Raw genomic sequence first — 14,690 nt, forward strand, 5'->3', positions numbered from 1 at the left:
GGCACGTAAGAAGAGAAAAATGGATAGAGAAAGAGAGACAGCCAGAAAAGTAAACTCGAGTTGGACGAAGAGGCGTATGTTATGTGTGTACAATACGTACATGTACACGTAGAGATGCATACACGTATGTATGTGTGTGCCTGTCGTGAAGATCAATACTTACTAAACACTATTCGACGAATCCAACTTTATGCCTAGATTACGTTTTCTTGTAATTAGCCAATTTTTGTCCACAAGTTGGTGTGTAACTTAAGTCGAAAACCGATAATAGTACGTTATGCAACAAGGGAATAAAGACGAAGATTATATCACCCAAGGGAATAAACGACTTTTATTTCTGCATTCCATATAGAACTCTATTGCCGACTCAGCTCTGACCAAATTGATGACTTAAAAGTTTTTTCCTTTCACGTGTAAGTGTGATTGTTTTATTAGCCTGGAAGCTATAACGTTATTCAAAATTCACAAGAATACAGAAAGAAATGGTTCAAAGTTAAAAAAAAAAAAGAGGAAACCAGAAAAACTATGCAACTCATTAGCGGGAGGAAAGTACTACTTTTCCGCAAACTCTTAGCTTATGATGTAGCATTCTTTTCAAATTACCGTTACCAGGGAAAAAAGGAAGTTATTAGAATCACCCCGAAAATGAAAAGTTGAGATTTAACTAGATCTCGACGTTTCGAGATCCAAATAATCACTCACGACCCTTTTCGCATGGACGTCTGTATGTACATACAAGGTACCTGCGGGTAGTAAGGCCTAGCTAAGGTATACTTGTTAATAATAATCATTATTTAAGTACATTTTTTATGAGATATAAAAGAAGAGTGGTAACTTGTATACCATAAACAAAAACTATATTAAACATTTTTTAAAACCTTGCCAGTAGGCCTTATTTTACTATGGTAGAATAAATAAGGCCTACGGCTTTAACATACTTAAATAAACAAACTATACGTAGTATATTTAGTATTTGAGATCAATAATCGCACGAATGCAGCAAGTAGACTTAAGATTCTTATAAAAAAGTATTAACTCATTCACTTTTTTGGACACTAAAGTCAACAATCTTGATTTTCGTTTCTTAGTTAGAATTTTCACGAGATATACTGCATATTAAATAATTGTCAAGTATACGAAATAGGGTTAAGATTTTCTGTCAAATCGATTGTCACTATTAATTTTGTACAGTTATTACGAGTAAATCGAAAAAAACTTATTTTCTGCAAGATGTCTAAAACATCTCAAAATCATTCAAAAAGTGTTCTTTTTTTACTCGAATAAAGGCATTTTGAGTCAATATTTTCATTTAAAGTGAACGAGTTAATTGCTCGGACAGCTGACACCAGGTCTTTTTCTGACCACGCTGCTTGTTTAGGAGTCATCAGGATCGAGGTACTAAAAGTAACGATCAATCAATTAGTAATAAATATGAGTAATACTTACTTACATTCGCAATATCTTAAAAGCAATTTAAAATACATTATAAAACAAACAAGAAAAACAAATTGAAAAAAAACATTTAGACCACGATACGTTATTCAAATATTTAAAATCATCGAAGCACGTATTAATAAAGATACAAACTATGATTTTAGAATCCTAAGTGTGATATTGCAGAAAATACTTACGATTTATTTGAACCGATTTTTATCATGCGATATATAGGACGCAACACTGTTGTTAGTGTGATCTCGAGAACGAGTTATCGGAGTTCAATAATTTTTCTCTGAATCGACACGACTTTTCCAAACGGAGAACTGATTATATTTTGGCTTTGATTCGTACGGTACTTTTTTATATATTTAAGTAACAAAATTCGAAAAAATAAAGCAAGAATGATGACATCACGAGAATGAATGAATGGGTTCAAATAAACATTGGTACTGTACAGGTTTTGTGAGTCGCTGATCACGAATCTCACGGAGTCAAATTTGCGAAATTAAAATTGGATGCATTCAACGTAGTGAAAAAAAAACTAAAAACTTTTGGATTTTCATGAAAATTGGTACTCAAAGTTTTGTTGGTAGGCTGATCACGAACTGAGGTAGGATTTTCGAAATCCAAAATGGCTAATTCAATATGGTGGGTAAAAAAATCTGAAAATATTTGCTTTTGGTAGAAATTAGTAGGCGAAGGTTTTTTATATTACCAATAACGAATCCAAGGTCAGACCTCCAAAACTGTAATGATGTATCCATTATAGTGGTTGAAACAAAAAAAAGTTATCATATTTTCATGTAATCTAGCACCTCAAAGCTTTTAAATCATTAAGTACGAATCTGAATTTGTAGTTCGAAATTCAAATTGGATATTAATATTATATTTTCTCTATGAACTTGGAACCTGCAGTGTGAAAACGGGGCGTTCGGAGGTGGCTGACGACGGCCCAAAGCCGCTTGTTTCAACAGAAATTGGGTAATGAAGTTCTCTTTCTCTCTTCACCCTCGATCATTGAGTAGGGATTAAAAAACAAATTTGAAGGCACTATGACAGTTCATTGCAAACTATATTCCGCACTTTCCATCCGATCAGTCCATTAATTTCTTGTTTTTGTGTTCAAAAGAAATCAGCATTGTATACTTATATGCGTAGAAACAACATCAGTCTGTTTTATTCAGAGAAATATGAACTGTACAAAATTGATTAATCATTGTTATTATTAATATTATTGTTTAATTTAGGGGGGGGGGGGGAGTATATGTGTTCTTTCTTTGCCTTTTACATCTGTAAAACAACATTCCTTCTGAAGTTCGGTATTTTCTAAACCCAATTGATCACACTTGAATCTACGAGATCAGTTTCTTTCGACAGATTCAATCAGGGCGGCATGTGTATTCGTGTAATCAAGGCAGATTCTCGCGCTGTTTCCTATCAACGTAGGAAAAAAGTAATGATAATAATAGATCGATGAATACCCTAACTCACACAACTAAATTTTAGCTAGCAAGTTAGCAAATTAATGTTAGCAAATAGGTCGGCTCTCATTCGTTAGCAGTTAAAATAATTGGTCAACTATGACAAGTTATTCACTGTTATTGTGATTATTGTGCTTAAACCCTCAAGTCTTCTCCTTTTCTTTTGTTTCTTTCAATAACCAAATCCCCAGACCATTGTAATTTTACTAAAATATAGTATATATATATTATACAATTAATATATGTATATACCATGCCTTAGAGACGCCGTACATAAATCCTTGTCACCTAAGGTTGACACTTTGTCGCAATGATACAATCATGGCGTGTTACAATCGAAATATGTTCGAACTTATTCAAAGAAATCAGCAACCTCTGCCAGCTCACGAACTCGAGCCTGTTCGTGTGCCCAACGATCTTCCGCTAGTCGTTCACTGACAACCCACTTGTCATGATAAACTCTTTGACCGCAACCAGGACACTTTTTCCCTCCTGTAAAGAAACGCGGTAGTTGTTTCATTATTTTTATCAAAGTAAATGTACCAGAGAGAATCACAAGAGAAAAACTTTGGAAATACCGTGAAATGGAGGAGTTTTCATATACGTTATGAGGCATTGCTGATGGAACAAATGGCTGCAGTACAGCCTTTCGACGTGCAAATCTGCCGTCTCGTCGGTTACGGCATCCTCTGGATTCTGAGGAAGACAAGCATCTCTGCAGAGCTGACAATGCTGGTTTGGAAGTGTCTTGGCAGATCTTAATAACAGATAAGATATGCTGTTTGTAAAAAAAGCTGATCGAGACATTCGAGTGCGAGAAAACTACTTAGATATAATAATACTGAAACGCTGGATTTCTGGAGAGAGATAGCTTGGATGTGAATTGCTGTCTCTCTTGCATCGGTGCCATCTTTCACAAAGTTTGTACACCGAAGATCAGTGCCTGTTTCGCACGTATTTCCTTTTGTAAATCAGTGACATTACATTTTTGCTTAGACTGTCCCACGCATGCGCAGTGGCTAGTAGAAAGAGACAATACTTTACCTCCGAGTTATCTCTATCTCTCTGGAACCCTCACCATCGCAGCGAGTATTCCAGTATTATTACATTTCAGTGGAGGAAACTAGATTAAAGAAGATATTTCATAAATACCCTGAGTTATCTATTTACCTTATGAGAAAAGATACAACTTTGCAGAGAGAGGGCGAAGGTTTGAACAGCGGTTGATTAGGGAGTTTCTTTAACGGCGGTTCGACGCATCTTCTGCCTAGTTCTCTGCCCTGCCCTACTAAATGACGGGTGAAAACAGGTGGGAAGTTAGTGTCGATTTCTTCCAAACTGAAATAAGGAAACGTCAAGAAGCGACGAGAAATAAGAAATATAGGAAATTATTATCTAATATCCCAAGCTTACCTGACTGAAATTTCGGGATAATTGTCAGGGACCAATATTTTAGTCTTAAAATAATAAAGTCCTTGATAAACCTTCAAATTGATACAGGAACTCTTCTGTTTTAACTGCAGTTTGTCACGTTCTCCAAGAAGCTTTTTCAATGCAGATATTTCGTCGTAACAACAGCAGAGTGAATTTTCATGGATAAAATTGCTGACGAACTTTAAAACTGGCAGAACCTAATAAATCAGTTTGCATTTAGTAAAATTCGGTATGAACCGCTGCGAGTGGTTATTATAAGATGAAAATGAATGCCTTGTCAAAATAAATCACCTGAGCTTTTCCCAAGATTTTTTTACATTCCTGTTCGCACACGTTGGTCAAGCCAGCCAGCAGATTTTCGGACAAAGTTTTACTCTTCAATTCAATCAGCAATGGAGTTTTGGGATAATTTTCGGGAAATTGAGCGCATACGATGATTTTCTTAAATGACGTCTTCCTGCAAAATGTTTCGACGTTCATGCAAAGGATGACAAAGCTGATTTGAAATAACCGAAGTCTCAGAGTTGGCAGATTCTTACGTTATTTCGATCCGAACCATAGTTTGGAAGCAGGACACAATTCGGCTACCTTCGACCACATTGTGACAAAGTTTGGAGACCTCTTGCAATTCATCCTCAATAAATCTCATGGAAGTCGTCTTGAGTAATAAACTAAGGCTATGGATTCAGGACGGTCAGGACTTTGAGCAGAATGTAACTGAAGCCATTCAAAGCATCATCGGGCTGCGTTAAGACTGGCGGGAATAAAGAAAATAGTAAGGTCACGTTTTTATTCAACCGAAAAGTGAAACGGTACGGGTAGCAAAAAGTTTTAAACGTCTCGAGAATCGTTCGAGCTTACAGCGAAGCAGCGTAAGCATAACCTCGAAAGGTCGCAGAAGTTTTGTTTACGTAATAATGTAGGCGAGACGCAAAGACCGGTTTTTATGCTTACCGAAGTCCTTGAAAGCTCAGGAAGCGATTGCTGTGCCTCGATAAAATACGGAAAACCCGGCAGACGGCTAGAAATCAAATTCTATAGTTCCACCCAAGGCAACGCGACTCTTGCCAGCAGTTTCCAAGTCCACTATTTACCAGCAGACGACAAAACGGAGATTGCCATGATTTTCCGCGAGAGGCGCTGCGCTACTGGAAACAAACGGCGGGACTTTCGTTCAAATTGTTTCGGGTAAATAGAGCATAAAACTTCTTTGAAACAGAGTAAATTTATAGTAAACAATTAATATACAATAGTTGTGGCTGTACCTTATGAGTAATTCTTTTTTCTTTAAACTATTAGCAAGCAAACTGTATATAAATTAATATACGTAAAGGCACAGAAATGTACAAACAGCCTTTCCTTCTGCTTCGAAGTGCTTGCGACTAAATTATTTGATACTTGACATCTAGAATAAGGTTCTTCTGTAGTTTAACTAGCTTCAAACTGTCTCGCATTATTATCATTATTGTTGTTATTCACACTTATTACTGAACTTAAGTTTTCATTTAGCTCGAAAACTGTAACGGCTTGTAAGTTTTTAAAATATCGCGAGGCTCCTGACCACTCAACACTGAGTGAGAAAAAGATTTGGGTAAAACCTCAAAGACTCTATAGAATCGTCTCTGCACGCTTTTCCGTGTCTCTCTGTGGCGATCAGTCTCTCGCGTGCTAGCAGAATTGATATTCCTGCAGACTGAGCGAGCTCCTCGACAGTTATCGATCCCTTCTCTTCCAGCTGAACAGAAAAATACTATGAGTGTATGTGAACGGGCGATGAATACCAAAAAATTTGTATAAAAAATTTCACTAAGTACCAATGCTTCCACAGATTCAACAATGACAGTCTCGTTATGAGATTCCAGCTGCAGAACCATCACTCCGCTCTCAAAAGTTCTGAGAATAACTGGCAATCGAAGTGGAACCAATTGTCTGCTTGCATTCAGCACATCCTCCGGAGACAAAAGTTCCAGACCTCTTGCTCTATTCACTCTACAATAAACGTCGGTCAGTGCCATCATGCCACCAACTTCCTGAAAAAGAGAATAAATAAACAAAAAGTGCAGGTGTGAAGTCAAGATCAGTTCAGCCAGTTCTAAACTCTGCCTACCTTCAGTGGCTCCTCTAATATTTGTGCCAACTCTCTAGCTAACTGTCTGAAATACTCGTTACTGCTCTTGTACGCGTCTCTCGTGACAGGGTCGTCTATACCTAAGCTCATAAGGTAAGACTTGAATCTAACCGTTTCATCCTCGGTTATATCACCTTGTTTTTCCTGAAAAACAGATTGGATGTCAGTGAGTCTCTCACGCCGCAACAGAACGAGTGAACAAAATTTCTACCAACCCGTATTTTGTTGGATATGGTCTTTGAAATGGAGACCATATCCTTGGCCATCCCCATAAGTTTTTGAAGGTCCTGAAAGGCCATTGATATGCTTTCATCGGTGGCTTTCTGTCGCTCCTGAAGGCTTCGTTCTATCCCAACAATTCCAGTCCTTGTTTTGATCATCGGCAATTGTCGCGGACTGCTTGACTCAGTGCTGGAGGTAGGCGATTGAGGAATGGGAACAGAGGTAACAAGTTCCCAAGCCCGCTTTGTAACCGCATCAGCGATGTAGCTGATAAAATTGGGATCTACTCCCTCTTTGAAAGATAGCTTGACATGATTGTTAGCGCTGTAATTAATAGGACCAGGCATCTTGTCTGAAATATGATTGATTGCAGAGTAGTTTGACGAGCCAGTAATGCGATGTATGTGAATATCTGAATGAATTACCAACAGCAGCTTCGGCCAGATGTAAAACGATTTTTTTACTCCGACCAAAAGAGAACGGACCGGGGGTTTCCTCCTCGAAGTATACGATATATCGTAGAGAAAGGGACAGGCAGGTAAGACCCCTCGGAATTTCGCCCGGCCGACCCCACAGGATTCTGTAATTTGTCAGGACCAGTTCACCGCCCTCAAATGACGTCTGTCAAAAGATAAATTTCGGCAGGTTATGTTGTGTTTGCTTCGAGGTGTCCCGACTTGACCGTTTACCTTCGTGTCTCCATCGTAAAGCTTCACAGCCTTTTCACGTTTGAGGAACTCCTCGTTGGCCTGAAGCCGAGCTTCGGCGTATTCGAATCTGTTCATCGTTACTAGAAATCTTGCCCAGCCCGCGGTTCAGTCGTCAGTTTCAGGTTGGGCTAAGTTAAGTTTGCTTCATACGCTTCATACGCTTCATACCATCGACACTTTCACACCACCGTCAGCTGTTCAATTTTTCCTCCGACAGTTGGCGCCACTGTCAATGATCTCGAATATCGGGCCGTTGACTGAGATCGAGCTTTGAGTATCGATATATTGATACTGTTCAACGATGAAATACATTTTTGAATGTGTGTATGCCTTTACATTGGCCTCGGCCTCTAGTACGATTTATTTTTGTTTTTATAAGGTGTATGTATATAGGTATGTAGTTATGTAGTACATACATGTATAAAACTGAGCAGTTGGGAAAAACATCGGCTTATAGCCGTGTGCGTATTTCTATAGGCCTAGTACATCCAACTAGATGTTAAGTCAGCTCTGTTCACATGAAGAATATCAATTACATATTTGTTTCGCATCGCATACGTCATTTATACTGCAATATTGCACTATAGTACAGTACGATTTATATACATAGGGTTACACGGTGACACACTGTTACACAGCATAAGAATTTTAATGAAAATACGAAGGTGAACTCAATTTGCACCAACTTCCGGGTACAGCCTCTTAAGCTCAGCCCATCTCCAGAGATGTAATGATAATGATTATCTAACCAGATTGACCAGTCAGGCATAATTTCATTCAGGGATCGGAGTATACCGGGTATACATGTATAATTTATCTATCCGTTTCTGCGGAATTGTAATACATGCGGTTATCTATGTGTATTAAGAATTCTGGCAACGAGATAAAGTTAACGGTTGTCATCCTGGCGCGGTTCACATTTTATTGTTAGGCCATGACGCACACCTGAATCGTAAAAATGTAGATTCGTTTCCTGGGTTTAGGAATACAGCCCACTTAAACGTTGAGCCAGTTGGATGTATTATCATAGCTATATTTAGCGTTTGAGACCCAAGCTGCTACTACAAATTGTTATTATATGAAAAAGTACAGTCTAGATATATCTGTACATGCCAGCTGTAAACTATATTGTAATATCGAAATGATTATGTGACTGTGAATTACAATCAATACGCGTTACAATTTAACCTGACTAATTATCATCTGATTGTCATCATACCCGCAAGTCTACATACCTACACGACAATTAATAGGGAAGAAAAATCTCTTCCTCGTGCGTCTGTATAGTATTAACGACCTCGGTATGTTTGCGTCGATTGATCACCGCTTACTGCTATTCGCGGAAAAAAACAAACGACGATGTAGGTATGGTTTATTTGAAAAGAAAGTTTCAGGCCTAAAACAAATTTACTATACAAGTTACTTAACGATTGTTGTTTCACCCTGCCTGAATAATCAGTGTTATCGTATAGATGTAGGCTTCATACAGGAACTCGACAATTGAACCTTGTCGGCTACAGGGATCAGCCGACAAACCGGAAACGAGAACGTCATAGGCCGGATAAACCTCGTATGCACGCGGATGAATCCATGTCGTAATTGTTTCTCGTAATCGTGACGAAAACAGTGAGAGGCGAAAAAATTACAGACCTATCTTACCGACCGAGCGACTCGGCGCGCTCGACTTTTGTCTCACTCAATACAGTGACTGCAGTCAGCTGTCAGCGGCCGTGGAGTGCGGAGTTTGTGAGTCGCGCGGTGCGAGAAAAAAAGCACATGGTGTGTATCGCGGCTTCGCTCGTCGTCCTATAAGTGTGTGATAACGGAATTGAAGTAGAATTATTTGGTGCCGCAAAGGATTCTACGAGCATTTCCTCTCACCAATTGTGGCCTCACAATACGTGCACATTGCACCGCGTGAATGCATGTCGGAATTCCCGCAACGCACAACCTCCTCCCCTTTCTAATTCTCCACCCCTCTGACGGACTGCATTGATTCTATAGTTTAAATCGTTCGAGTGCTGTAATTGCAACGCTGCATAGCCGATTGTGTTGCCTTCTTGATTCAGGTAGCGTATAAAACTTTAAGAATTCTTTTGTCCGTCAAACATCGCGTGTCGGAAAAAAAGCACCTTCCTTTGTTCGTAATCCCGCGAAAGGGAGAAAAAACAAAAGAAACTCGTGAGACGGTACAAGCCGCGAAATTGAAAAATTAAATTACCTACTTATACCGGCTGTCGCGAAACGAAAATTTTTCTGTTTGTTCTTATACTTCAAGCACTTCTTGTACCGATACGAATTCTTGAAACTCTTAGAATAATTTTACGGCCACGATCCGACTTTCTATTTTTCATTTTTTTCCCATTTCTATTTGTTTTTCAGGTATACACTGACGCTCATTATTATGCCAAGATACGACAAGATGTCATTATTACCTGAGTTGTTTTTATTGTCCATAGACGAGGAGCCAAAAATTATCATTATTACCGCTACCAGGCAGTGATAATAATTTTAGTGGTGTGGTGAAAAGAAAACTGTCAAAGTAAGGTGTATATATAATACTTGAAAAAAAATCTAGACAATAATAAGACACGGTCTATTAAATTAACGAGGGACGTTATTTTGAAATCCTTAAACTAACAATACGCACGAGCAAAGAAGAATAAATTATTATGCAACAGGCAGCACGATAAGTTGGCAGAGGAGGTATACATACATACATACACCAGTTGGCCTTCAACTCGGTTTTTTGTACCTCAGCATCGTCGGCGTCTTCGTAACCGGAACATTCAACTGCTGGATGAGTATGCATCAATCGATACATTGCCATTAATGCTGACCGTTGACCATTGTCACTGTTGTCTGCATTCTACATCGTCCTCGATTAACAATTTAATCCTCGCCGCGAGCCGCCACAGAGATCAAAAGGATCTGAAAAATGACAAAACTAGTTGACGGCTAATTACAGAGGCAATCTGTTCCGCAAGAAGGTACCTGAATAGCACGTTGGGACACTTCGTCATTACCTTCTTCTCCTTCGTTTTCCGTTCAATTTCAAACCGTCAAAAGTGCCAAGATGACTGTCACCTACACAGCGGAGGTCGCAACCTGTCGCGGATTTGGATGCTTCATCAAGCTTTTGCTCAGGTAACTTAAATTATCAAATATTTTCTTAATTTTATTCCCATTCCCATGAATAGCGAAACAAATGTCTTGTCTCTATATTTCAGATCGTTTCACTGTCTCAGGACAGAAAACGACGGATTCCATACCTGCAACTTCCTTCCTTCCTTTAGATATCGTATTCCTGTCCTTGAATTCTTGTGACCTTGATACAAATACGCAGGTACCATTTTTTTTTATCATTAATTAGCCAAGAATGTCGCTTCTTATCATGCCGCGCGGTTTCTTTCCTAATAGCTTAGCTGTGTTATACATAGTTCCTGGCTTGTAATCCCGGTTCATGATGAAAAGCTGATAATGGACAATGTCAGAATGAAATTTTTTTGTTCCTCCACGATTTATAGGTGTAATAATAGCATGTAGTTACAACCACTTTCCGTGAAAATGATAAAAGCTGCTATCCAAAGATATTAGTCACTTCTTATGTAATTTCTTATTTTGTTATTACAAACAATCTGTTAGTTATTTTTATTTCTCTCGATTTGTCATCGTCATATTAGTCACACTTCATTCACATCGGAATTCAACCCATGTTCTTCGAAATTTTGATCTACTCAAATATAACAAGTCAAGTATAAAATTTATGAGACTGTATAGATTAATAAGATTCTATCACCAATTGTCACAAGCATGTAATATCATTTTAGCAATCGTAAAAAATTTATTGTTTGTGTGTATTTTTTTATATTTGTAATATATATTTTTATATATCTAATAGGTATATGTGTGTGTATATTTTTTTTTCTTGCTCAGAGATATGACAACAAAACAATTGTTAATTGACTTTCCTTTTTCCCTGATGAAAATTCTGTTTGAAAGTATTAGAATTAGAAAGAAAAAATTATGCATTTCAAATTTGAACATGAATTTGCCTTGTCAATCAGAATTCAGCCACTTCCTTAAACTTTCCAGAACTGAATTATATCCAGCGGTGAAAAATAAAAATTTACAACAGAATTCGTTTCTGTATCGTTCCACTAAGATATCTCATTTTTTTTCAGAATTTTATTAAACCTATATCAGAAGTTATACGAATATTTTATTCGGTAGATATGTAATATTTTTCAAGTTTAATACTTCGCATTAATAGCTGTCGAACTTATATATTTTTTTTCATGACATTTGAAATCATTCTTGAAACATAAATATTCCTTTTCCTGACAAAAAATTAATTTTAAGTAGCATATATAATTAGAAATGAGAACGAAAATGGAATGCATCTTTTTTTGACTACTCAAGCTTCACTTTCTCAACTAGAAAAAATAGTTAAATAAAGGGACAGTCTTCAATATAACTTTTAAAATAAATGCTGGAACTAATAACAAAACCCAACCCACAAAAAAAAATTCATAAATGAAACTTTAGTTATAAATTTTTGGAAATATTTGTCCACTGAAATGGAGAATCGATCTGATCAAGTTAAAAAATTGATTTCAAACATCTCCTCTGGTATGTTGGTAAAAAATTATGAATATTCTTAGCGTTGAAACCATATTGATTCGAGCTTTTGAGACTCTTGATGAACTTATCAGATAATCTATGAATGGCATCTGTTTAAACACGCAGTGCTTGATGGATCGAGATAAGTGTGAACAAATGGGTCAGTTTATAAGAATTAATCTAATACTCGGAATTCCCAATTGCAGCATGTAAAGGTTTTATCGATGGCAGATTGTGAATGAATGACTCGTAGCTGCGACTGCCGGTGCAAAATCCATTTGCAATCAGTCTGAATTTTTTATTATCCACCTTTCAAGAATCACCGTATCTTGAGCTAGTCATTCCATGCCAGCACAGTTGTTTTTCGCTATAAAAGATGACTCCCATAACTTTCTCCGAGTCGGAATAACTGATCAATAATCAACTTCTAGGAAGGTCATCGTGCAATGTCTGTCGAGTGCCGTATTTATTTACCCAATTAATTATTAGAAATCATAATTTAACAATCTTTGACTATCATTGTCAGTCATTCGACATTTAGATATGGACATACAATAATTTACTTGTTGTCATTACTTTAGTCGCAGTGTTTTCATTCTCTTTTGAACAAGAACGTTTATCACGGCTTACTAATTTCTCAACAGTGCATACATGATGCAACAGGTAAACGTGATGCGTGTTCTGGTATCACCAATATACAGTATTTATTCATGAGTCTAAAGTTAGCAACGTTATTGTAATGATTTACGTTTTGGAATAATCGTTATTTCCCAATTTTAGAAACGTCTGAAATGCAGTAAATTGTAATAAGGCAAAAGAAATCCATATTTGGAAAACTTGGTCTCTTCAAACTTACTACATTATTATGAAATAGTGATTTTTTCCCTCAAGGTTTCGTTACACTGATGTTACTAACTTCAAACTCATATTTATTCGACAGTAAATCCCAGTTTACTTTGCATGTCGTATGGTTATTTGAACCATGTCAGTATCCAATGATAACGATATCATCGTTTTCTCTCAATTACTTTAAAAGCGTTGTCTGTTTTGTTTGAGTGAAAAACGAAAAAATCCAACCAGTAGAGATCGTAATGTTTTAATCGAAAGTTGACTATTCAAATCGAGTCCTCATTCAAGCGAAAGAATTCTTCCCAAACAATTCTGCCAGTATTCTCCTTTTGAATGAAAGCAATTTTATACTACTTTCTTCTCTTCTTTTAGAATGTTTTACAAAAATTTTATAATCCTTCTTACTAGTGATAATAATAATTGATGTAATGACTATAAATAATATTTCTTCATACGATACTGTTATTTACGTCTGTAAAGTCAATTGATAACTGTTGGATTCAAATTTCTCGTGGACTTCAACTATCCGGGACACTTTTAGTTTAATTTTTTCCCACTTGATCGAGCTCTTGTTTAACTGGTACATTTTTTATCTTCCACAAGATCAAAATGACCACATTACAACACCACTTAATTGAAAGTTTCAAACAAGATAAGCGATCCTTGGCGGCTGTTGGCGATGCAATATGAAAGCTATTTTCCGTAATCTTACCTGTGAGTCAAGTGTCTAGCAAAAAACCGGCATAAAAAGATTACCCAAAACCGATTAGCAGTATTGTAAAGAAGATTGTAAATAAGGCAATAGGCTATCGAGTCCAAAGTTCAAAGGTCGCACAATTTGTACGCTTGCTATGTGAATTTTATTTCTGACAATGTATTGGCGGAAAAAACAATTCATTGTTTGAAAATGACTTTTTTTTTTAAATAGACACATTCCGAGCAATTATTTATAACACCGTTAATTACGTGTCTAATCAAAACGCCCATTGCTGGTGATAACTTTTTATTGCCTGTAGTTGATATAAAAATGTAATCAAAGAATGGGTAGAGTTTTTTCTTTTTACTTCTGCTTCTATCGTCGAGAATAGAATCTTTCTGATAGCCTCGTTCCTGTCGTTTCAATTTTAAACTTGTGGATTCTGTTTTATTACAGTCTCGACTCACATAACCGGATACACACAGCGGGACTGATAAGTAGTTTATCTCGATCAACTCATCATTGTCAAAGATAGGACTGTACGCATCGAGGCGTGTGCTAGACATCGTCACTGATCATTTCACAATCTAGTCCCGTTCTTATACTTAACACTTGACGTTACAGAGGTTTGTTATTTTTTCAAATTAACACCTCACCCAATAAAGACAGACATGCGGTGTACGACGTCAACATATTCTTACCAATCTCTAATTCCTTGTTATAAGCACGTGCATGAAATTTGTGAAAATCGTTGTTTCATTTTTCATGTATTAGATGGCGAGCCAGCGTTTACAAATTGGTGTGGTTCGACTTGGCTGCTTTTTTAATGCTCAACTATGCTATCACGGGCATACATCGTTTTCTCCTGGATGATGTGCAAAAAGGACACTTTAAGGCAGTTGTCGAGTATTGCAAAGCTTACAGCGACAAGATTCCTCTGTCTTTTGTACTCGGTTTCTACGTCAGTATCGTCATGACCAGGTGGTGGAATCAGTACATGATTATTCCTTGGCCCGACTCTATCGCAGTTTTTGTTTCTGCTACTATTCACGGCCAGGATGAACGCGGAAGACTTATGCGGCGTACCATTGTGAGGTACGGTAACCAGG

General features: G+C 37.3%; 3 protein-coding genes across 7 annotated transcripts in view; 1 reads left to right on the forward strand and 2 right to left on the reverse strand.

The window, feature by feature from the left end:
• The window catches only part of LOC124408937 (bestrophin-4), a 341,487-nt gene that overhangs the window by 322,483 nt on the left and 4,314 nt on the right, over positions 1-14,690 (forward strand). Inside the window, exons 1-4 of one of the 4 annotated variants that reach the window (XM_046886268.1) lie at positions 9,109-9,481; positions 9,795-10,559; positions 14,038-14,207; positions 14,356-14,676. In XM_046886268.1, the coding sequence (XP_046742224.1) occupies positions 14,408-14,676 (269 nt within the window). In that variant the 5' untranslated portion in view covers positions 9,109-9,481; positions 9,795-10,559; positions 14,038-14,207; positions 14,356-14,407. Of the gene's footprint in view, positions 1-9,108; positions 9,482-9,794; positions 10,560-14,037; positions 14,208-14,355; positions 14,677-14,690 lie in introns of those variants that run through there. The other 3 variants (XM_046886266.1, XM_046886267.1, XM_046886269.1) reach the window with 3 other exon arrangements.
• LOC124408955 lies at positions 3,068-5,434 on the reverse strand. Of its 2 annotated transcripts, XR_006929480.1 has the most exons (8): positions 5,307-5,434; positions 4,892-5,106; positions 4,644-4,809; positions 4,332-4,549; positions 4,089-4,256; positions 3,497-3,675; positions 3,171-3,410; positions 3,076-3,104 (listed from the first exon to the last, which is right to left on the reverse strand). XR_006929480.1 is itself a non-coding variant. In XM_046886297.1 (7 exons), exons 2-7 carry the CDS (start codon positions 4,999-5,001, stop codon positions 3,271-3,273), a joined length of 981 nt encoding a protein of 326 aa, XP_046742253.1. In that variant the 5' UTR covers positions 5,002-5,106; positions 5,307-5,434; the 3' UTR covers positions 3,068-3,270. The 2 variants fall into 2 exon arrangements, 1 of the variants encoding a protein (XP_046742253.1); XM_046886297.1 differs by having other exon boundaries at positions 3,068-3,410.
• Positions 5,642-7,612, reverse strand: LOC124408950 (vacuolar protein-sorting-associated protein 36). The gene is made up of 7 exons (XM_046886289.1): positions 7,598-7,612; positions 7,392-7,563; positions 7,128-7,323; positions 6,696-7,054; positions 6,460-6,624; positions 6,167-6,382; positions 5,642-6,087 (listed from the first exon to the last, which is right to left on the reverse strand). Exons 2-7 carry the CDS (start codon positions 7,485-7,487, stop codon positions 5,917-5,919), a joined length of 1,203 nt encoding a protein of 400 aa, XP_046742245.1. The 5' UTR covers positions 7,488-7,563; positions 7,598-7,612; the 3' UTR covers positions 5,642-5,916.

Source organism: Diprion similis, chromosome 8 (assembly GCF_021155765.1).
Source record: "Diprion similis isolate iyDipSimi1 chromosome 8, iyDipSimi1.1, whole genome shotgun sequence".
Classification (NCBI taxonomy): Eukaryota; Metazoa; Arthropoda; class Insecta; order Hymenoptera; family Diprionidae; genus Diprion; species Diprion similis.

Coding starts and splice junctions, on each gene's coding strand:
- LOC124408955 (XM_046886297.1), bottom strand. CDS start 5,001: ATGAGATTTATTGAGGATGAATTGCAAGAGGTCTCCAAACTTTGTCAC. Junction 4,550..4,643: donor AAATCTTGGGAAAAGCTCAG/GTGATTTATTTT, acceptor CTGATTTATTAG/GTTCTGCCAGTTTTAAAGTT. Junction 3,676..4,088: donor GTTGTATCTTTTCTCATAAG/GTAAATAGATAA, acceptor TCTGTTATTAAG/ATCTGCCAAGACACTTCCAA.
- LOC124408950 (XM_046886289.1), bottom strand. CDS start 7,487: ATGAACAGATTCGAATACGCCGAAGCTCGGCTTCAGGCCAACGAGGAG. Junction 7,055..7,127: donor TCTGGCCGAAGCTGCTGTTG/GTAATTCATTCA, acceptor ATCATATTTCAG/ACAAGATGCCTGGTCCTATT. Junction 6,088..6,166: donor TTGAATCTGTGGAAGCATTG/GTACTTAGTGAA, acceptor TTTTCTGTTCAG/CTGGAAGAGAAGGGATCGAT.